Source organism: Sinohyriopsis cumingii, chromosome 3 (genome assembly GCF_028554795.1).
Source record: "Sinohyriopsis cumingii isolate HCF-2022 chromosome 3, ASM2855479v2, whole genome shotgun sequence".
Taxonomy (NCBI): Eukaryota; Metazoa; Mollusca; class Bivalvia; order Unionida; family Unionidae; genus Sinohyriopsis; species Sinohyriopsis cumingii.
In genome coordinates, this window is record NC_142963.1 from 97,218,094 (window position 1) to 97,242,707 (window position 24,614).

Sequence of the window (24,614 nt, forward strand, 5' to 3'; positions counted from 1 at the left end):
CGCGCTACTTAATTTGGAATGCATTGTTGATGGAATACGTTACGTTGATTTGACAAAAGAAAGGACGGAATTGGAATTATAAAGATTAAATGATCATTTTGGGTATTTATCGATGTGTAAATTTGACCTAATCACTCACAAAGTTAACATAAAGTCATTCGGACTTTATTTACTTTGTGAGTGTTTAGGTAAAATTTACATTTCAACAAATACCCAACCATGATCATTTAATTCTATAATAAAACGTAGAGTCACCTAACAGATCTTCCTTTTATACCGTCAACTTCAGGTCCCCACTGGGGGCCCTTAGTGGCCGAGTGGTTTAAAGCGCTCACCGTTACGGATCACTGCCATGTCACCTGTCTGCGTGGGTTCGAGTCTTGGGCTCTGCCAATGTGGATATGTGAGAAAGCTTGCTGGTAGCTTCTCGTGGGTCGGTGGTTCTTTCCGGGGTTTTCCAGGGTTCTTCCTCCACCATTAATACTGGCCGCCATTAATAGCATCTCTTGTGCTGAAAAATGGCGTTAAACCCTATAACATGATCATTTAATTCTATAATAAAAAATAACAACAAAATCAGGTCCTCACTAGATAAAAATAAATTGCGTTTATATGAACCTCTTGAGATGCAAATTTTACACCACGCCAAATAGTACTTTAAATGAAAAGTCAAAATTTCGCGAAAATTTCTTTCATTTCAACTCTATCCAATAGAAAGATCCACTTTAATGTGTTTTCAAAACTTCCTTGAGGGCGTGACTAGATAAAATTGTATTCATTTTGTCTGAAAATAACTCTCAACATACTTTACAAAATTAATCATCACTGATATAATAGCACATGTTCCCATTACGTTAAAGGATGGACGTTTCGAGAATCTTTGATTTTCAAAGCAAATATTCATTGACCTATTTTAAATGAAAGGCAACAAATAGAAACAAAATTAAATTTATAACTTTTCACTTTAGTATTTTCTCACGGTTTGATTATACTTCGTTAGTGTGTTTATTGGGGCGTTTGGTCTGCAAGTTTCTATTATTTGCAGAAATTTATAATCGGAGCTGAGTGGAAACTCTTGTTCGTTTTGTGTTCACTACTGCAAATGCTATGCCGATTAGACATGCTGATACGATTTAACATAAGTGCACCACCGCGCTGGAAATCAAGTGCATCAATTGCTCGTAGGTGTCAACCATGTTGCTAGCGAAATACAGCCCCATCTTATTTAGTTGCGAAACAAATATAAAAAGTTTTTGAGATAATGAGAAATGTTTCTAGTATCGGATACGATTTTTTAGAACCGAGTACTTTTTTGAAAGCAACATACAATTGTTATATTGTTTATGATAATAATCAATTATTTCCCGAGAAGGCTGCAAGGTTATTTCGGAAAATCTCCGTCTCTCTTATATGTTGGTACATATTTCTTACATGTTGGTACATATTTTATTTACTACATGTTGGTACATATTTCTTAAATGTCGGTACATATGAATCTCAAAATTTCTAAGTTCTAGACCAATAAAGAAATCATTTATAAAGGGTTCATTAGCTAAATGTAATAGACTCATATGTTTGCACTGTTCTTTCATGAATGTAGCATCAATAGCAAAGAAATATTTCGGATGCATTATGATACTAACATTTTTATTAAAAACACGTTCGATATTACTTGTTGATTTACTTAGTTAAAAATAATCGTAACACGTGTTAAGTTGTTTACTCAGATCATTTTTTTTCCTCAACAAAGGACCAATATGTTTATTTCTTCTCCACTTTTTGCCTCATTGTTTTGTTAAAGAAAATTTCCATCTAACTAATTTGTATTGCATATTACAATATTTGGTTATAGCTATTTTTTTGAAATTTTATTAGCTGTCTAGAATCTTTCTAAATATTGCAAATAGTCCGATACTCTGAACATGGGTCTCACTGTCCCTAATGTGTGTGTCTGAATATTTTATATTCTATTATCTGTATAAATGTCCTCCCATCCTTTAATTTGTATATAAGTTTTCTTTCTATCAGTCCAGTCATCCATCTTCCATCTTTTCCAAAAATTGTCCGTCTGTCTGTTCGCTCGTTTGTCTTATTTTTAACTGATTGTTGTGGTTTTCATCCTATCTAAACAACCGAATATTTTTCTTGTGATAAAGTTGACTGTTAATGTCATGATCTAACATTGTTTGTTCAAACAGGAACATCGATTAAATAGGCAATAGACCATGGAAAGTTTGCTTTCCCTTTACATTTGTACCTCCTTATTTGCACTTTGAAGGACGATGGTTAAATTTGTATCCGGATGAATGAAATTATACGATGTAACTATGGCGACAAGGAGAGCCATTACTCTTCATGACCTACATCAGTGAAAATTACAGATACCACTCTCCAGAAGAACTTCGTCTGAGGTTATCGTTGTGATTGTTACATTGTTGGTATCATGGTGGCGGGCAGATTTGAAAGTGCAGTGTGCGATATGTTGCCAGGGTATTATGGTCCATAAGTGTTAGGTAATATCATAAGAGAAGGATATACATTTTGGAGCCACTTGTGTTTCATTAAGTACACCACAAAACAGTTATATTCAGGTTGGATAAAACGACACACACTCTCTCTCTCTCTCTCTCTCTCACACACACACACACACACACACACACACACACACACACGTACTTACAGCGATCACTAGTCAACCATATTCAATATTTGAATAAATCATAGCTTTCTCCTTTAAGTCTTTACATGTATTCAGTTTTTGTTTATTTAACTTGGATGAGAGATTATTTTATGAGCAGGAAAGCTTGATATACGGATTGAACAGAAGGGGTTACATTCAATGCCGGCCTCTGGCTTCCATCAGATTTAGGGCGTGGTCAGCGTTTCGGTCGCCAATGCAGGCACGATTTGCCATATATCTCTGGATATTGACAAGTAGCAACAAGTTGAAACTAATGGAATTGTTTTTAAAGTATATAATAAGCGAAGCTATCATCATTTTGCATTGAAGACAATAGCCATGTTCTTAACAAAAATGTTCCCTAAATTACACATGTATGAGACAGATTTGGAAAAATCTAACCAAAAATTTGATAATGGAACCTTTTATCGTCAATGGCAAAGCTAGTCGTTTATATTTAGTTCAATATAAAGCATAAGCCACGATTGTTGAAGCAGATAGTTGATGTGAAAGCAAGTGTATGCAAAGCTTTAAGCTGGAAGTGAATGAAAGTTTGAAGGTTTGTTTCTGCTTTTATCGTGGTATAAACCACTGGGGCTCGTTACAAAGAAAATCAAGGGATGGGGGTTCTAATCTGCAAAGATATAACACAAGGGAAGACACCGGTCCGCACCCCTCGGTAGTTCCAACACTGCTAGTTGATCCTAATTGCGTCTGCTAATTTCCAACTTAGGCCAGTCGTAATCAAGAATAGTTCAATTTTCAAAACAGCTCGACACACTTCGTTCAATTTGTGATATAATGGAGAAAATGCAATAATTGTTCGCCGATCTTGACGTCTGGACAACAATCCAACTAGAAGCGCAATTTTGCATTCGGACAGTCTTGGATTTCACCATTGACCGAAAGGTAAGATCCGAACAAACTCGAGTGCGCAGTTGAGCGCTAAATACGAGCGGACGATAGCAAAGAAAGAAATGGACAATTTTATTGTTCCAATGGTAAAATTAGATTAGTAGCGTAGATACTGCTAATTATCTAAATGTAAAATTGTGTTCAGTATTTTATACACACTCCTGTTTGTTCGGATCTTATCTTTATTTCGTTTTGGAGGCATGTATTGTGTATACCGTCTGTTTCAGTTTTTGGTTACATCGCACGGGGATCTTTTCATCGAAGCTGGTATAAAGTAATTCTCGGTACAGTTTGTACGGCTCGGCCTGATGACATGGTTACGTTTTGATCAATTGAAAACCTTCGCAGTAGTTACAAACTAATGCAGATGTAGTTATATAATATCTCTCTCGAGCTTAAGGGTAGGTCTTGAAATAGTCATACGAGTGTAATGGAGTTTCAAAATCCCCTTCTTAAATGCAACCAGTGTCATAGTCGTCTGATATATCGAATATTTATTCTACCCATCTAACTGTTCATTAATTGCGCATTTTTACTCACAAGTTATGTCTTCACATTTTCAGATGTAATATTTGTATTTAAAAAAAAACAACAAAAACTGTTGCAGTGTTTATATAATTGTGCCATTGTTAAGGTGCTTTACTACATGGTATGTAGATTGTCCCATGACTCAAACACATTTTGCAAAATAGATTGTCTTTTTAGCTGTTATTTTCATTTCGTTTATCATGAAATATTTTTCTCCACTGTTCATATTTTAGTTACACATACATATATATCACATTCAGTTTCAGTCGTCCTTATATCCTCCATTGTTACCACAGGATAGACGAAACGTTCCGTTATTCCCTGTCCATATTGGGTTATGTAAAATGTCAAATAAAGATTCCTTGACATTATCTGCGTCATTGCTTTTCAATGCCATTGGCTGGTTCTGTAGTAATAATGGCGATGGCCAAAATGTTCACCTTTTTGGATTGGTCGTTGCCTAAGTCTGATCGTAAGGACGAATTCAGCTAACACAGTAGCACACTGTTGAATTTTGGAATGAGTATCATCTTCAAACATGGCTTAATGTCATTGAAAAGTGATCACAATTATCATTTTCCCCGTAAAAGATATACCTATTTCAGTGTCCTGTAAAGATATCTGTAAGTCACTATTTTATGATTCTATTCACTTACGTATATTGATCCGCCTTAGTTATTTACTTATGGTTTATCGTACTGAAGTTTGGTATACATTATAGACTGAGACGTTCATAATAGGTGAACAATTAATTAAACAAATATATATCTACCAATGAGAGTGGAGTGAAAGAAAAAGAGAATCTGAGTTGGACGAAAATCTTACACCAAGTAATACATTCTGCACCATCGGGGCTGTCAGAGCTTATGCTATCTGACGCTTTATTCGCCAATTTTGGGCATTATCCCTACACCGACCAATTTGGCGGTCACGTATGCACGTTAAGAGTCTATCAAAAATAGTTCCAAACATTTGTCCCCACTAATGTATTTTGTTGTGGTGACTTCCTAATGTCAGTCTAATATGTATCGTGATTGAAATTTGAACTAAGTAAAAATCTTCGTAAAACTATGTTATTCATGTGTTATTGTAAAACATAAAGTTGTCCATGATCATTGGAGCACTATCGTTGTAAAGGTTTCTGAGGTGCGTAGTTTTTTCATTTTGTCAAGCTCTTCAATTTAAGAGGATAGTAAAAAAATTTACGTAGTCCGCAATCCCATAATAACTAAGCATAAGCGATCGGTTTAAAAAAAAAAAACAAAAAAAAAAAACAAAAAAAAACCCACCGGAACTTTTGAAGTTTGCAAGTAACCTAGAAGAACTAGAGTCATTAAAATCATATGTGTATACTTTCCATAGAAGTTTACTACGGTGTTACCCGATATCAAGAATTCAAAGTTGCAAGAACCTGTGGAGACGAGTACAGCAGAGTGGCAATTTTCAAACCATCTGTAATCTTTTTTTAACGCTTTATATTAACAACTTAACAATCTCCAAAAGAACTGTGAACCCAGAATTACATTTTGTCGTGGACACATCGGGAAGAGATGTGATGAGTCAATAAACTCTTACAACACAGTTTTCTGTAGACAATCTTAAACTTATTTGGAAAATATGTGCGTATAAAAGCAATGTGCATTCAACATATTACCGATATCTAGGGGTATTTTCAAACCTTATCATTCATATAAACCATATTGAGAAAAAAAGAGAAACACACATTATAGTCATACTTTTAGTCAAAGTCATAGACAATAACCCTATGAAAACAAACTACAGTTCATTGAAATTGTTAATTTAAGGCCTCGTCACACACACACACACACACACACACACACACACACACACGCATTTCCCCCGATGATTGCCAAAATAATATGTCTGAATCGTTTTCTCAGCGTTTAGAAAGATTTGGGATGGTCTGATCGCTTGTATTACGGTTGCACAAAAATTAAACATAATCAGCAGTGGGGCCTTATCTGAAAGCGCTTCAAAAAATTTCAAAAGTTAAAGGAAGAGAAAAAACAAACCATTTTTAATTTTGATCACATTTTGTGACAGTATATTGCACTAAATTCGTCATTTATTACAGTAAACGACCATGCAATGTTGAAGCTTCTGTGTTACAGGTTGATTGGCTTGGCCTACATGGACGTCACACATAAATGCAAGTTGCGCCTCTATTAAGTGAGGATTTACAGTCGGTATGTTTTGATAATCGGATTATTCGTTCATTTGAAACAGTACGTTTCAGGCCTTTATTTGGATTCAATTTTACTGGGCAAACTGACTTTAAATCTACACATAATGTTCTACAAAAGCATTAAAAGCTGATATTTTGCAGATGTTCCCCATATTTGATATTTATAATATAAATTATTCTTCGCGATCATTGTCCTCTCGTACAGTATTGATCCTTGTAAGAAGCATGCGGGCTGCTTCAACGGCATCTGGTAGGTCGAACAAAATCTGTTCTCTGGGAAGCAACGTAAAGAAGTCAGAATTTTCTAGCACTTGATACATATATGCCGTACAATTTGCTAGGAAAAGTTCAATGTTTACTTTCTTGAAGTCAGCCACAATTGTTCTTAGTGTATTTACTCCATTGAGATCAATAAAAGTAACAGCTCGACAATCGAGAATAATGACCTTGATTACATTATCTGTTGTCAACGTTGTAGCTACGTCACCATTCTCGACACTGGTTTGCTTGCCAGAAGATACGGTGTTGTTGGCCTCTGCAATCTCCACCTTGATTTCCATGCTCTTTTCAAGATGTCTCGGATTTACGGTATTGAGATATAACTTCTTTTGGAATAGTTCGCTCGTGGCAAAGTATAAAGAATAATCTATCTTGAAAATGTTAATTTCTGGAATGTCTACCAAATCTTTGTACCTCTCGGCGTTCAGGAAAATGTCTTCGTCAACGGCTTTGGCTAGTAAATAGGACTTAGCCATCTGACTCTGAAGCACAACCACGAAAAGGGAGGAAATAATTCCGCATATCAGACCATACGGAAGGTCTAATAATATACCGGAAGAACAAGTGACAACCCATGTCACAAAGTCATATTTGCTGACTCTCCAAATGGACGGAAGGTCTAAAACTTGCGTCAAGAGACTCTTGACTGCCACCATGATCATAGCGGCCAAGACGGGGATTGGTAATGATGAAAAAAGAGGTCCAATGAATAGCAGGATAAGTAACATTATTGATGCTGAAAATAGGCCATGGAGAGAAGTCTTTACGTTCAGAGAGTTTAGAAGCATCGTCCTAGGTGGCGCTACACAGGAAACAAAGCAATGGAAAAAGGAGCTTACAATATTCGAGAGTCCATACGCAATCAGTTCTTGGTTATCGTCTATTTCATAACCGTGTCTGGTTGCCATTAGCTTGGCCATCGATATGGTTAAAAAAAACACCAAAGCAGCCAGTTCTATTGAATATCCGATTAAAGATGAAACGAGCGAAAGATTTGGCAGTTCTGGATGTGGAAATCCAGATGGGATGTTCTTTACAATTTTAATCCTGTAAGCCTCATTCAGGTTGCCAAAATAGGAGATAATAGTTGCAAGAATTATCAGAATCAAATCGATCGGAATAGGTATCTTAAGCTTTGCCTTGTAACGCTCATTTATAAAGTCCTTCACGAAAATCAGAATGATAGCGCAACAGACAACCATAAGGACTGAAGCAACATTAGCAGTCTGAATCTGGCTAAAGATTGCAATATAAATATTGATAACTTTCCCTATTCCTTTTATGACGGGTATTTGTACCCCGATTGCTTTTGGTATTTGGCTTGTAACGATGTGAAAAGCTGCTGCTGTTGTGAAGCCACCCACGAAAGAGGTTGAAAGGTACGTGGTGATGAACCCGAGTCTACAGAGGCCAAGGATAAAAAGAATAAGTCCAGCTAGAAAGGCTGATCCAGCAGCAATGGACACTTTATATTGCAAATCGTCCTCATCACGAGCAACGCCAACATAGGTGAGATTCAAATCGCTTGACTGATTGGCTAAAGACATGATTTGGGCGGTTTCCGCAGGATAAACTTTCAAGGCTTCTGTCTCAACCAGTTCAGCCGTCAACAATGCAGTTACAGAGCTGGAGCCAAAGGAGATATGTGGAGATGTTCCGAATATCATATATAACATGACTGGAAAAAACGACGTATATAGTCCATAGGCCGGAGAAAGTGAAGCCAGAATTCCAAAGGCAAGTCCTTGCGGAAAGTGAAGACACGATGCAGATATTCCAGCGAGAATATCGCTAACGATGTAGTTTCGAAACTGGTACTTTCGAATCACTTTAATGATAGGAAAAAAGTCATATACGGTGCTACGGACCTTCTCCTTCGAGCAGGATACAGAGGACATAAGTCTTGTACATATATCGGTACTCTGAGCATTTGACGAGAACTTTTTCTCAATGTCAGACTGTGTGTGAAGGAACCGTCGTATGGGCAACTGTAGATTCTCTTTGGGACTGGCAACCTTGGTAAGGGTCGCAACATCGCCATCTCCCAAGGTGGACGGTAGTAGCTCGAAGCTTGCCCTGGAAAGAGAGGAGGATTAATTATTTTATGATTATCTTAGAACTATTTTTAATAATTAATTATAGTGATTTTAAAAATCCTCGATAAAATGAACACGATGAGCAAGGTTAAGGTTGCTAGTTCTTTGTCCGTCGTATATTTATAAAGAGTCATTTAGAGAGCAATATAATACTCCTTACGAGACCACCCTATTATCCAACAATCTCAATTTTTATACTACTCATTACAGTGCTCCATATTGCAGGACTCTGACTTTATATACCACTAATGCTACTGTTTATTTCTAGGGTAACATAAAAAGTATCGAATGCGAACAATTTAAAAAATAAAATAACATCTCAACGCAACTTGCTTGTCGCCTGTAACATGTTTGTCTGAAATATTTAGAATGGTTTTAAAGTTATGCTCTGGAAACGATATTCTTGTGGACAGTCAGACACACACACGTACTGATGAAAAATACATGGTGACAGTCAAGGCCTCGTATTATATATATATATATATATATATATATATATATATATATATATATATATATATATATATATATATATATATATATATATATATATATATATATATATATCAAGAGATAAAAAAGAAACAAGGAACACTGAGTCATAGACATCGTCCACTTCTCAAAAATATCTGCTAGGAGTAATTAGTCGAACATTTGTACATTAAAGGTTCGTATGTACAAAGCATATGTAGATGTGATAGGCATTATGAGCTTTTCTCAAGAAACGAAACGTTTGGCTGATGGATGATGAACAGACAAACGGACAAAATATTAAAACTAGTAAAACTGAAAAACAAGTCCAATATGTCGCTAGTCCACTATACCACTAGTTCAGCACATCACTTATCCAACACATCATTAGTCTACTATATATTGAGTCCAATACATCACTAGTTCAAAACATCACTAGTCCAGCACATCACTAGCCCAATATACAACTAGTCCAAAACATCACTAGTCCATTATATCACCAGTTCAGTACATCACAAGTCCAACACATAACTAGTCAAAATAAATCACTAGTCCAACACATCATTAGTCCACTATATCACGAGTTCTGTACATCACTAGTCCAATACATAACTAGTCAAAATATATCACTAGTCCAACACATTACCGGTCCAATATATCACTAGCCAAAAAGATTATTAGTCCAATATATCAGTAATTAAACACATTACTGGTTCAATATATCGCTAGTCAAATACATTACTAGTCCAATATATGTACCACATTTTATAGAGGTATCTTTAACGGCTTCGAGAGGTTTATACAATTATGAATAATTGATAGATGGATGAACACATGGACTTAAATAATAATAATAATAATGAGGACTTTGTATAACGCCTAATCTTTAGAAGCTCTAAGCGCTTTACAACATTAGACAACACCTATAAGATAAAAAACATATAATGATATGATTACAAAAACAAACACCATGAAATTAGAAAACAAAAAAACATGCTGAGAATATTTAAGGTAGGAAACATTATTAGGTCTTTAAGTTTGTTCTTGCAGTCGAAATAAGTGAGTTTTGAGAGCACTCTTGAACTGGATCACTGTGTCTTTGTGTCTAACTTCAAAGGCAATTCATTCCACGTTGCTGGGCCCTGGTATGCAAAAGAATGCTGTCCATATGACTTTGTTTTCATAGTGGGAATAATGAGTATACGATTGTCAGAAGAAGAGCGTAAGTATCTTGCTGGTGTTTACATATGGGTGACGTCGGATAGGTATGTTGGACTAGAGTCCGACAGTGAAACGTAGCAGAGAGAACAAATTTTGTGTTTGATTCTGGATCGAATGGATAGCCAGTGTTGGGTACAGAGCAGTGGGGAATTCAAAGTTACGAATAGTGTACAGCAAAAGGCAAATCTGGATTATAAGTCTAATGTGTGCTAAGCTTAACAGGATCATCTTAAAGCTTTTGGAGTTTTAGTCTGGAAACAAAAGTGTAAACAAAAAAAAACATTAAAAATATATTCAAACTGATGAAATACGAAGAGCGAAAGGCTGAACTGGACCACTGGTACAGGATGTGGGTCAAGTGTCAGAGATACCGTGAACGGTTTGAGAGTTGTTCTCCGAAAACAGATGCACGGACAATGGATGGCTGGACGGAAAAATGGACGAAAACATTTTTTTTTAAAAAACATTGCAGCTGAAGAATTGCGAGTATCAATATACACATCCGGACCACTATTCCAGTTTATGTACCAAAGTTTATCGAAATACCTTGAATGATCTAAATGTTTCCGGACAGACAGACAGACAGACAAATATAGCGATGATCTATCTCCCCGTATTGCAAACATCAGAATAAAAAGAAAAACAAAACAGAAGCAACAACAAGCAAACAGGTTATTCCAGGTTTCCTTTGTACGCATCGTATGGTATTTTGCGATCTTCTAGTGTAGCTTCTGTGTTTGTGTGCGCGCGCGTGTGCGTGCATACGTGTGCGTACGTGTGTGTATGTGTGTGTATGTGTACCATGAATTCAATTTATCATGACATGGTAACAACAATTTCAAACTGGTAATGATCGAACTCAATACCTGCACAGGCCTTCCAGGCTAGACGTCCAGGGTGTGTCCATAGAAAAATAACATGGTTCCGGTTTCCTCAGCATGATAAAGTCAATTATGGATTGAAAGTTCCGTTAAAAACCAACCAAGAACAACATTCAACCAAACTGACTCTTAAACAGCATGGTGTGGGATCATGTTATTTATACATGGTGTATTTCTTGTCTTCCCATATATCAAGTCCAACTGAATGTATAGGGATTAATGACACATCAACACAATACTCACGATACAGTGTCCATTAAAAGTAAGTTTTAAAAATACAAATATACAAAATTATAAAGAACTTGATGGAAACTTATTCTATTCCGTTCTTATAATGTTCTTTTTTTCTTAATGGTCTATATTTGAAGGGCCAGTGTAGTAATAGCAGTAAGGCCGGTAGTTTGGGTTTAAATAGACGCATGTCAGGTGAATTTGCAGCTATCTGGCTGATAATGTCATTTAGGATGTTGATTCACTGTATTATAACTTTGTGAAAGGCATTCATGCTATGTCTCTGCCGAACAAATTGGGTCTGATATGGTCAGGATGTTTTGGAGCGAGACATTCGTTATTTGCGTTTTTGTTTTGCTTTTGTTTTTGTTGTTTTTGTTTTGGGCCGGGGATGGGGGGTTGTTTAAATATATTAGCAACATTAACTGTAAATTATTATGGAAGATTAACGCATGTGGCTTTTTTCGTTCTAATGCTATGGAATCCATACTGTTGCTAGAGGATCCACTCCAAGCACAATACATAAGAGTATATCCTAAGGAGCATTTTAACCAGTCTTAATCAAAACCGTCTGAGTCATGGCAAAGAAGCCAAAAAACTGGTTTCCAACCTGGTTGCTATGCAAGCCACACCATTGTTTAAACCTCAACTTTGATCAAAACTGGCCCATGCGTTCCGAAGAAACTGAAAATACGTTTTTCAGAAAGTTTCTATGGAAGCCACAAGAATATTAGAGAGACAATCTGTACAAAATCGTCTCTATATGACATACAAACTTATCCTACCAAATTTTAATCACACTTGACTAAGCCGTTCCAGTGAAGAAATGTGAAAATAGTTTTTCCATCGGATTGCTGCGAAAACCGTTCCTGAATGAACAACCTGCGCAAAGACCTGTAGAGCATAACCATAGAAATCTTCCTAAAAGGTTTGATCAAAGCTGGTTCAGTCTCAACTATGGTGAGGGAACTGTTAGAGAATGTGAAGGAAGATATGATAACCGAGATAGTATTATGCAGTGAAAGGATGATTCAAGAAAAGACAGAAAGGTAAAAGGATAAAGTTGATTCACTGTAATTTTAGAAATACCTATTGACAGTAAAACGTTGCAAGATGCAAAAAAGGAAAATGACAAATTTAGGAGTGACCTGAACTACTCTGACACCAAAATCACCACAAGCAAGAGCAACTTCAAACCAAAACAAAAACTACTTAAGAAATATGATACTAAATTTCTAGGGCTGGAGGAGAAAAACAAGAGAAAGTAAATTTCCCCATTGGTGAAGGAAGTCACAAAGAATGACTTAGATAAAATGTACATAGGATCTTTAACCAACAAGGACAGCTACAGCCAGCTTCAATCAAATTCGGGAGCTAGGAATCCAATATTCTAATTATCAGGTAGAGATTTCAAGCAATGAAAAGAAAAGAAGGGATTTAGGCTGGTGTAGGATGTGGCTTGGATGAATATGAAATCCGTCAGTAAATTAAACAACAGCAGGAGACTGACAGATCATGGTACCTAAACGGTTTTGAGTAAGGTAAAGCTAACGATAAGGAAAAAAGGTAGAAATGTCACATTTATGATGAAATTGACGAGAAAATATATATAAGTACATCTTGCAATTCTAAGAATTAATGAAGGTGGCCAAATAGGCATCTGGAGCCAACATGTTGATATTCACCTTTCTACTTAAACTTCTTATTTCTTGAATTTATTGATAAGTTACTTCTTTCATTGGATTTTTTTTTTGTCTTTTTTTCATTCTGTAATGGTTCATTTTCCAATGTGTCAATAAATCAGGTTTTAATACTCATTCCTTTCTTATAACTATTCATGACTATATTTCGTAACTATTTCTTTTTTCCAATTCTGCAACAGAATATTAAATAAATCTATCTTGCACTTTCATTACAGGTCTCCTTATGACAAAATGCTTTGCCAAGTTTCCTTTCCATCTAAACCTATGCCAATTTTCCTTTTCAAATAAACCTGTCAAGTTTCCTAAGCCAAGTTTCCTTTTCAAATACATCTGTACCAAGTTTCATTTTCGAACAAACCTATACCAAGTTTCCTTTTCGAATAAACCTATGCCAAGTTTCCTTTTCAAATAAACCTGTCAAGTTTCCTAAGCCAAGTTTCCTTTTCAAATACATCTGTACCAAGTTTCATTTTCGAACAAACCTATACCAAGTTTCCTTTTCGAATAAACCTATGCCAAGTGTCCTTTTCAAATAAACTTGTGCCAAGTTTTATTTTCAAATAAACCTATGGCATGCTTATTTTTTTAAAAAAAGTATGACAATTTTATATACTACAAGTGTCTTTTTTAACGTTGCTTCGTCTATTTATTGTCAGTAAATAGGATTCGTCATATATTATCGGCACCTTCAGTAGTTCGTCACATAAGACAAACTGGCACATGAAAGTTTTGAAAATGGACCAAGAATTGATTCAAGACAGTTTAAATATTTTTTATTAATTTATCATCATTTGCTTAATTCTTAATATCTCATTTACGTATTCACTTTACCAACTCACTCATATATTCACCTTATCAACTCATTCGTTCATCTTTTGATCATTCATTCAGTTTCCTCTGCTTAATTTGTTCTTGTTCTTTCACTTGTTTTTGTTTTATTCTGTCATCGATTAATTAATTTATTATATGTGCCACTTATGTCATTTCCTAATTCATAAATTTTCTCCTCCACATATCCATTTATCTACTCATCATTTTCATCATTGCTTATAAACTATCAATTCATCGGTCCTTGTTCATCGCATCCATGTACTTCTTTTTCTTTCTTTCGTTTCTTTTGCAAATTTATGTATACTTCATACTCGCATTTTCAGTGCCTACATAAAACTAACTTTATTCAGCTCAATTTGTTGGTCAGGTCTCATTTAACAATTTGCACCTTGTTGCCCAACTATAGTGTGCATCAGGCCAATAAAGGAAATATAATTCGACATTTTGTGTAATTTCTTGCTTATTACGGGTAAATATTATAGTTACACTTGCAGAATCAATAGGCAAGGTCGCCTCCATTTATGAATTTAAACAAATAGTTTGAAATGCATAACAGCAATGAAAAACTAGGATGTATTTTTTGTTGGTTTTTTTAATGGATCTAAAGCAATAGTATACAACTTGTGTATAAATTCTGTTGTTTTTTTTCTTTCTTCTTTTCTTGCAACTGGTCATTTTTATTTGAGTTTTATTTGATGAAAAACTGGAAGAACGTAATGTAATATCAACAAAGTCTATATCACAAAGATGATGCGTACTTACGTTCGTGTACCTAGTTTTTTTTTATAAATACGACATGTTACACACATGTGTACGTGTGTGCGTTTGTCTTTTCCATTTCTTTCTCTGTATATCATATGTATTGTCCCTACATCATCTCATAACTTGAAATGTTTGGTTGTAAGGTGGCCTTGGGATAATGTTCCCCGACCTAGCAGTCAGTCTAGTACAGGGATGGCACAAATAAATAAAGGTTGATCTTTACCGGTTAAGTCATTCTGGAGAAGTTATAGTAGTCATACATAACAATTGCCATGTAAGCCACGTCTTTGCCACTGGATCCATCCAAACGCCATTTCTAATAAAGCATATCATGTGAAACATTTGTATCAAGCCTAATAACAAATGGCACAATGTTATGGAGAAACTCAAAATCGGTTTTCCATCTGGTTACTAAGGACGCCACACCGTTGCTAGGGAACAGACTCCAGAGAAAATCTGGACAGAACGTATCTAAGACACATCTCTACCAAGTCTGATCAAAAGCTACTCGGCCGTTCTGGAGAAGAAGTTGAAAATAGCGTAATCTATATGGTTGCTATAGAAGTCACACTACTGCCTTGGGAGATGCTCCTGACACATTATTATTATTTTAATACAGTACAGCCCAAGAAACATTTCTAACTAAAATGATCAAACATGGCTTAGCTGTTTGGAAGAAGGCGTCAAAAATAGGTTTTAAATATGGTTTCTATAGAAGCCACATCTAATATGCTTTTGAGATATCATGTCCTAAGAAATATTCCTACTTAGTTTTATGCAAATTGGCTTAGGCGGACACTCTGCGCATTGGAAAGAATGTTAACATACCTCTGTACTACTTTGCTACACTATGGCTGAAATTTCTTTAAGTCCTGTACTCGTGCAAACTGTAAATGACCTAAGCACACAGCTAACCAAAACGGTTGCTCCCATGTGCTCAAAATATCAGCCTGAATTCGTATAATAGACACTATCTAAAACTAGGAAAAATGAATTTTAGCAGATCAAGCAATGTCAGCTTCTTAAAGTGCAATGATTGAATTACAAAAGATACATAAAGTAATAAAAAGTATCGGCTCGCATTTTCATAATTCATATTTGAAATCCAGGAAGTGAAGCTGACCATGCGAAGCTAGAAATCAATCGATACATACACATCTGAAGTAAGGCCCAGCTATAGCTACATACTCTATAACCCAAACTACACCCATAAATCATACACCAAAATAAAGGCAATTAAAAATTCATTTAACAAAACAAATGAGGGGAGAAATTATGCTGTAGCTTGTTTTGTGGACAGAAGAACAGTAACACATTTTTTAGATAATTTCAGCACTAATCAAATACATTGAGGATTCGGCTATTACGGGAAAGAATCTCTTTGCAGATGATTGTGCGATACGGGATGTTGAGTATATTTATATATATAAAGTTTTCTTTATTTTCTAATTCATCAATATATTCCAAAAAGTCGAAGAACGTGACAAGATGCATTTACTAGTCTTCAAAACTGTCATCGTTAAAAATAAATCAACTAATTAAAATTATCGTAACTTCAAAGTATTTTTTAAATACAATGAAAGACAAACAATCAATTCTTTTCACTTATTCGTTCTACATAATTGTGAAGAAAAGAAAGGACGACTATGTCTTGTATGTGGATTCGAATTTGGTATGGGAAAAAGCAACCACCATCCCCATGCGAAAATAACAAAAACGATTAGTTAATAAAATATTTTTACATAAGTCAAACAATACTAGATAAAATCAGCAAAACATAACAATATGATTCATGATTTGAAGAAATCTGTCAGTCAGTGACTAACGAAATTAAGAAGAAACAACGTTCATACAAACGTAAACAATCTAGTGTTCTAAATTGATCAAAGCTGAAATACACACAATTTGCAAACTTACCTATATAGAATCGAGGCTGGAATAATATAAATGCATAAAAAGGAAAGTCTTTGCATGTTTCCAATATTAGAAAGGTATTACTTTCTCGCAGCTTTTGCCGTCAAAGACAACTTTTCATACTGTATGCCTTAAGCCCATTCCTTCGATAAATACAATTTTTCGTTGAATGTTCGACATAAAATCAAGTATAAATTTGATCATTGGATTTATGCCAACTGCATGACACTCTACATACATCAAAGCTTCTTCTTTACAGCGTATAACACAAATAACGTGAGGACGCTAATTCTGCACCCCGCAAATGATGATTGATTAACAATTTTGCTACGGCGCTCCTCTTGAAGGCCGATGACATACCAATATTTTTAGTTTACTGTAATCAATAAGTCCTTATTTCATTATGCCGATATTTCTGGGGAAAACAATCCTATTTAACCTTTTGATTTCAACATCCATAGACTTCTTCCTTGCACCGGGGGCGCTCACCAGCTATTATGTACTTTTGAGAGAGTGACGTATGTAAGATGAAGTTGTTTGCATTTAAAACATGCACAGTGGAGAGAATGTTGGCATACCTCTACGTTACTTTAATGTAATGTGGCTGACATTTCTTTGGATACTGTACTTTTGGAAATTATACATGATTTAAGCACACTGTTAACTAAAATGACTGCAACGTTGTTCTCAAAAAATCAACCTGAATTAGTCTAAAGTACACTATCCGTAGCAGCTATTAAAATAGAGAAAATGACTTTTGCCAGACTAGACAACACCAGCTTCTGAAAGTGCAATGAATGAATTACCAAATACATAAAATGTAAGAAAGTTATCGGCGATATTTTATACAATTTACCTCTGAAGTTCAGGAAGTGAAAAAGACCAAGATGAGAGAGCCCTTTTTTAAAAGGTGCACATCTGGACTAAGGCCAAGCTGTATACTCTATAACCCATATTACACCCATCAACCATACACCAAAATAAAGGAACTAAATGTTCTTTCAACTATGCCTAAGATACACAAGGTCTTTTTTTAATAGTCAGTGTTACCAGTCCCTATGCTAAATACGGAACTGTACAGCGCCACCACCATAAACAAGCCAATGACCGATATGCGTATGAAAATCACGTGACATGCTCACGGAATGTTCGAATAGTATCAGCTGCAACAGCGTAAATACAAGAAAATGGTTGTGTCTATTCTATTGTTCGAAATGTATTATTAGGTATTTCTTTCCAGCTATTTGTACTATGTTCGTTTATGTTCATCGGGAAGTAACTCTAGAAAGTATCGTCTGCTTTCTCTTAATATGGCCAAATGATTTACCTCCCATTCCGAAGAGGAATGTTTTTTATTTACTGCTACGTTGAGATAAGAAAACAAACAAAAAGAGCTTTATGGGGAATAAATTCTTTAAACTTCCTTTTAACAGAGTAGGGGATTATACCACCCTCTTAACGTTCTTTCGTTAAGATGGTGGTAAAATCCCCCCACCAATTTCAAAAGACTGTAACTAATATTAGTTATTTTTTCCAATTGCAGTATCTTGACCTTTGACATTTTGATGTCGCAATAGACAGACTTCCCAAACGCAAGCTTCTGCAAAGTTTGGTGACAGTATATGATGACAAATTTGAGCTATTATGCGAAAACGAAATACTGAATAGACGGAAGGACGCCATAACATGATACGTTCCGAAAAAAATGAAATAAAACTGAAAAAAAGAAGCAAACAATATAGAAAAGATATATATTTCGGTCAGCTGGTACTTAGGTAGGTGACATTATTTGGGTAGGTAATGAAGTGGTTAATAGTTGGCTGGACTAATAGACCCTTTCCAAAAATGGTTCACTTTTAAACAATTTTATCTCTGCTGTAGTAAATGTACAATGTAATTGCAGTCCACTTTGTATCAAATAGGTAAGTATAGATGACTGGACACGGCTCATAATTTTACAAGGAATAAAGTCAATTTGAAACATGTGTTTTCTGCTTAGAAACAAAGATAATTATAAACACTGCAGACAAAGGAAACAACACGCTCATTTTTTGAAAGGGTCTATAACAGCTGAAGTTATGCTTTGTACTTACTCTTCGATGTTATTTCGTCTGAAATGGAAAAAAGACATACTTTTAAATGTGCAAAAATAGTACAAGTTCTGGTTTGGTTCTGAGCGATTTAATGCCATTTTTAAGTAGAAGATAGGTTATACATAGCGGCCAGTATGTTTAGTAGAGCAGGAACTCGAGAAGACCCAGAATAAACCAATGATCCACGGGTAAACTAACGGCAAACTTTCTCACATACTTTTGGTCCTGCCGAGACTCAATGACTAAACTCAATGACAGTCTACTTAAGTTCAGTAGGGTCAAGCAGGACTTAATTTACCTACCAAAAATTAACTAGTTCTCATGTTCTTACGTTGAGAGCTTCATTTTATTATTAGAAGACCTTCTTCTTTCAGAACTAGAAGTATATACCTACTCGACCTGTAGAACTAGATGTCAGTAATGGATTTTTGAAATTGAGAAACGTCTTATTTGTATGTTCTTCTTGTATTAATCTTTGTTAATATCTGACTTAGAATGGATATCTACGAAAATAGCTATACCTAATTCGTCGCATCTTGTGCTGGTAGATATGGGTCCTATTAATTTTTAAGGAGTAATCAGTATAACAAATACCACAGACCCTGAATTGCCGCACATTATGCGATGGTAAATCAGGGTCTATATTGTTTGCAGGTGAGCTCGGCTCATAAGCCAGTACAGACGTTGAATGGATCTTCAAATAATTCTGACTCCTCGTGTGGTGCTACTGTATGACATGTTATTAATACAAGCTATTGTATGACATGTTGTTAATACAAACTGTTGTATAACATGTTGTTAATACCAAATGTTGTGTGACATGTTATTAAGACAAAATGTTGTATGACACGTTATTAATGTAAACTTCTGTATGACATGTTATTAATACAAACTGTTGTGTGACATATTATTAATGCAAACTGTTGTATGCACGTTATTAATGCTAATTGTTGTATGACATGTTATTAATGCAAAATGCTGATGACGTTATTAATACAAACTATTGCAGGACACGTTATTAATACAAGCTGATGTATGACATATTATCAATGTAAACTGTTGTATGACATGTTGTTAATGCAGGCTGTTGTGTGACATGTTATTAATGCAACTGTTGTATGACATATTATTAATGCAAACTGTTGTACGACATGTTATTAATAGAAAGTGTTGTGTGACATGTTATTAATACAAACTGTTGTATGACATGTTATTAATGCAAACTGTTGTATGACATTATTAATACAAACTATTTTATAACATGTTATAAATACAAACTTTTGTATGATATGTTATTAATACAAACTGTTGTATGACATGTTGTTAATACCAACTGTTGTGTGACATGTTATTAAGACAAACTGTTGTATGACATGTTATTAATGTAAACTGTTGTATGACATGTTATTAATACAAACTGTTGTATGACATGTTATTAATATAAACTGTTGTGTGACATGTTAATAATAAAAGCTGCTTAGTGTGTGCAGATGATATTGTATTAGTAATATATATTAGTAACGTCTTGCAGAATGCCCAACGTAAACTTGAAGCATATCTAAATTAATAAAGTCTAACGCAAAGCGTCAAAGTTATCAATAATAACCAATTTACCATAAATAGTTCTTTTCAAATCTCAGTATTATTGAGATAAGCAAAGTATATAATTATACTGGTCTAATCAATAAAGCTCTGATAAACTTTAACATCTTTTAAAATGGGATAAAGACAGGAAAGCAATATTTATGATAAAGCAGAAAATATTTACAATATACACAAAAGCTAAGTTTGGGATTAAACTTAAGACCTCTAATTTGTCCTATTACAATTTATGGCTGTGAAACTTGGGGGTCATGCATAGTGCAAACTTCATAATCTAGACTATGATCACAGCCTAGACGATTTATACAAGAATGTACCGTCTGTATTCGCGTAGAAATCGGATTAAAGTGCACACAACATAGACCCTGACTACTATTTGACGATATATCTGGGTCTATGCCGTTTGTACTAGGATCATGTTTCTGTATGACAATATACCGCATATGATAAACTATTTACCAGAAATTCCAATTATTACTTCGGCATTAATAAATACAGCAGAAAGTTGCCTACAAGACGCGAGTTTGGAGGAATATCCCTTGGACATATACTACATTGTACAAAGCAGTACGCTGCTCGTTGCATCTATTAGAACCTTGCCAGTACTCCGGTACATACAAATGTTTACAAGCAGACAGACAGACAGTGACACTTCCTTTTGAGTCGAGGCTCTCAAATACATATTCATATATTTAGGACTTAAACCATTTTTCGGAAAACTGTATCAAATTCTAAAAAGATGAACTGATGTATACTATAAAGCAAAGACATTTACAAAGATAAGATGTATGGTGATATAACAGTGCACACAAAAGTCCAAAATTATCTGATTATAGCACAACAGAGATCCATTTGGAATCTAAATGATAACTTATATTATGCATAGAAAAGAAACAGCTTCAAAAATGTACCACGTCTAGAATCAGTACGCTTTCTCTAAATTTAAATCGCCCTTAAACTAACATTTGTAATCCCAAAAGATGCTAGATGTTGCCCCTTTGATGTAAACAAAGCAGCGGATGAAAAACGTTATGCTGCCTTTGTACTACGTATGAAGACTGGAGAAAGATATTATTTTATAATTGAAAACAAGCTGAATATGACATTCATATTGACATCGATAAATTATTTTGCCATTTAGTAATCATGTTTAATGATGATGTGACATTTTAAATGATTAATTATGTATATAAAATATATGAGTCAGAGTTTAATAGGATGGAATAAGAATGCCTTGACCGTCGGTTTATTTGCAAGTCACAGTATATAAGACCCACTTTATACATACCCGTTTAATCTTACGTGACTGATGTGGCATGCGATGAAAATGCTCAGTATGTGAATCCGTATCGCACGCTTACAATTTCCGTATCGCACACCTGGCACGAAACTACTTTTAAAACTTGTTTTATTCATTAATATTCCACTTGTAAAATATCGGGATTTGTTTACTGCTTTACATTTTTAAGCATTCTAAAATGTCAACATACGTTCGTAATTTTAAGAAATGAGGTCATATTGGGTGAAAATTGCTGAATTTGCAAGCTAATATCCGCAATACCTACATTTGTTATAATACAAAGGGGATATTTTATTTTCCTTGATAAATACAGGATATATTTCATCGTATGGTACAAAAAACACGTTATATTTGAACGTGTAGCGAATCCACGAGTTAAAGTATATAGTTTTTGGTACTACAAGATGAAATATATATATATATTTAAGTAAGGATGTTTTTTACAATTATATGTCAAACTTGGTCATGAATCGAAGTTTAGAACAGTAAACTCTCTTCCGCACAGCACAACACATCACCCACTTCCGTTTTCGTAAATTCACCTCACACTGCATAGGGTGATCATATCAGTGATTTTAAGAAAGCGATAAAATTGGATTGGCCTAATTGGTCGTAGGACATTACATTTGTGATATTTTGAAAACTTTCTGACCTATTCTTAAAACAGAGCAAGTCCGATTTAGTACTGCATCACGGCGGGTTTAAAGTTTATGTCAAGAAAGCAAGGGAAATAACTTCAGACCATTGCATACGGGCATCCAGTCAAATTTCTTCAGCAAAAATTAATATCCATGTCTATTTATTTGTTCCAGCTCACATAAAAGATCGTTTTTTTTTTTTTAGTTGCTGCAGGTAGAACTTCTGATTAAATTCCTATTTTCGTATCACAAACCCAGATTGGATTATCTTCTTTGACGTCCACGCTTCGATATTTTTAGAGACACTGACAGTGAATCGAACTTTTATAAATCACATCATGCTTTAAATTTCGTTGGCATAGTATAGTCAAAAATATTTTGCAAGCGTTTAAGAGTCGTGCGTGTAATAAAAATAAAAATCCGCAAGCGTCTTTAGTTACGAGTCGAGTGAACGAACTCTTTGAATATGGCTTATAAGTATGTCTCGGCTTGACGGCCTTGACGTTTCCATGCTTTCGACCGACTCTGAACAAAACACGTATGCAGTTTTGTGAATTTAGCCTGCTTTAATATGTTTTAATAATATATATTGTTATGACTCTATGGTCTTAAACTAATTATCAGAGTGCTGACTATGATCTGGTTAAGGAATACATCTTAAAGGGTTATGAATTAGTCCCTGAGGCTTATCGACAAAATTTTAGGAACTATAAAAAGAAGCTGGACAAACTGATGTCGAATTTGCAAGAAAAAAAGAGCAGTTATTTCACAGGCGGTGATTAGCCAAGAAAGTTGATCAAGATTATAATAATCTAAGACAATTCGTATCACAGTTCAAGAACTATGTCCATAGTGACATTAAGACTTATCTTGATGAGCATAAGGACGAACTCTTGGGAAATGCTGCTCGTACAGCTGAAGAATATTCCTTAGCTCATAAGTTTCTTTTGTAAGTAAGTCTTCCACTCAGCAGTCTTCTGGTAAAAAAAAATATTTCAGCCTAATAAGAGCTCTTTTAAATTTCAATCATGGACAACTTTCAGAAGTCAAGATTCTGATAAGAATGATCAAAAATCATTATCTCTTCTTACGTGTACCTATTGTAAGAAGAAATGACACATTATTTTGGATTGTTACAAATTGAAAAATAAGCAACAGAATCAAGACATAACTATTCCAAATGTTCTTATTTCTAAGAGAGCAAGGTAACGGTCATGTATTGAAAGCAATACATTTGTTGGGTCTAATAAACCCCAGTCTGATTTTATTATGGAGAATTGTGAACCATTTATGCCGAAGGGTTATATATCACTGATATGTGATTCGGCAAGGTCTATCTCTATTAAAATTATAAGGGACACAGGAGCTTCGCAGAGTCTTTTATCATCAGGTACTTTGTCTTTTTCTGAGAAGTCTTCTTCTAATTAGAGTGTTCTTATTCGGGGAGTAGAGTGCGGCTTCGTTAATGTTCCTCTCCATTGTGTAAAGTTGTCATCAGATTTAGTCTCAAGACCCGTACCAGTCGGAAGAGTGTATGTTTTATCCATTGAGGGCATTCGTTTATTATTAGGCAATGACTTGGCAGGAGATAAAGTTGTGGTTAATCCACTTGTAACTGACAAGCCTTGTTTGCATCCGAAAGTCGATCCATTCAAAAAGAATTCCCTGATTTATACTCAGCTTGGGCAGTCGCTAGAGCTAACGCAAAGAAAGCTCTTGAGAATGATGTTGATCAGGAAAGTATTCCTTTAGCTGACACATGTATCGGTCAGGCTTTTGACCAGGTAACTTTCACTTGTTGTTGAGATCAATCAAATGGTATTGATCACAGTGATCCTCTTTTAAATACTCATTCTCTTTATTCTAATCAGGGTGACAAACGACAATCACTTGTCGTCGAACAGGAAAAATATCCTGAGCTCTTATGTTTCTTTCAAAGGGACATTAGTGAAACTGAAGCCACTGATTTACCTGTACCTTATTTAATTAAAAATGGAATTCTTATGAGAAAACGGTGACTTCCCGATGTACCTGCTGGTGACGAAAGGTAAGTGAACTATCAAATTGTAATCCCAAAATCATACAGACAGGAAAGTCTTAGTCTGGCCCATGAAACTCCATTGGCTGGTCATTAGGGAATAATAAGACTTATCACAAGATCTTGACTCACTTCTATTGGCTAAAATCCAAAGTGATATTTGTAAATACTGTAGATCTTGTAATACTTGTCAAATGGTAGGAAAACCCAATCAGAAGATACCTA

The 24,614-nt window shown here is 35.0% G+C and overlaps 1 protein-coding gene across 6 annotated transcripts in view; it reads right to left on the reverse strand.

The window, feature by feature from the left end:
* Nucleotides 1–6,158: 6,158 nt before the first annotated feature.
* Nucleotides 6,159–24,614, reverse strand: part of LOC149803349 (sulfate transporter-like) — a 123,266-nt gene continuing 104,810 nt past the window's right edge. For 5 of the 6 annotated variants that reach the window (XM_089953051.1, XM_089953049.1, XM_089953050.1 and 2 more), the window contains 2 exons: nt 18,812–18,829; nt 6,159–8,684 (listed from right to left, as the gene is read on the reverse strand). In XM_089953051.1, the coding sequence (XP_089809177.1) occupies nt 6,503–8,684; nt 18,812–18,829 (2,200 nt within the window). In that variant the 3' untranslated portion in view covers nt 6,159–6,502. The remainder of the gene's footprint in view (nt 8,685–18,811; nt 18,830–24,614) is intronic. The other variant, XM_089953054.1, reaches the window with a different exon arrangement.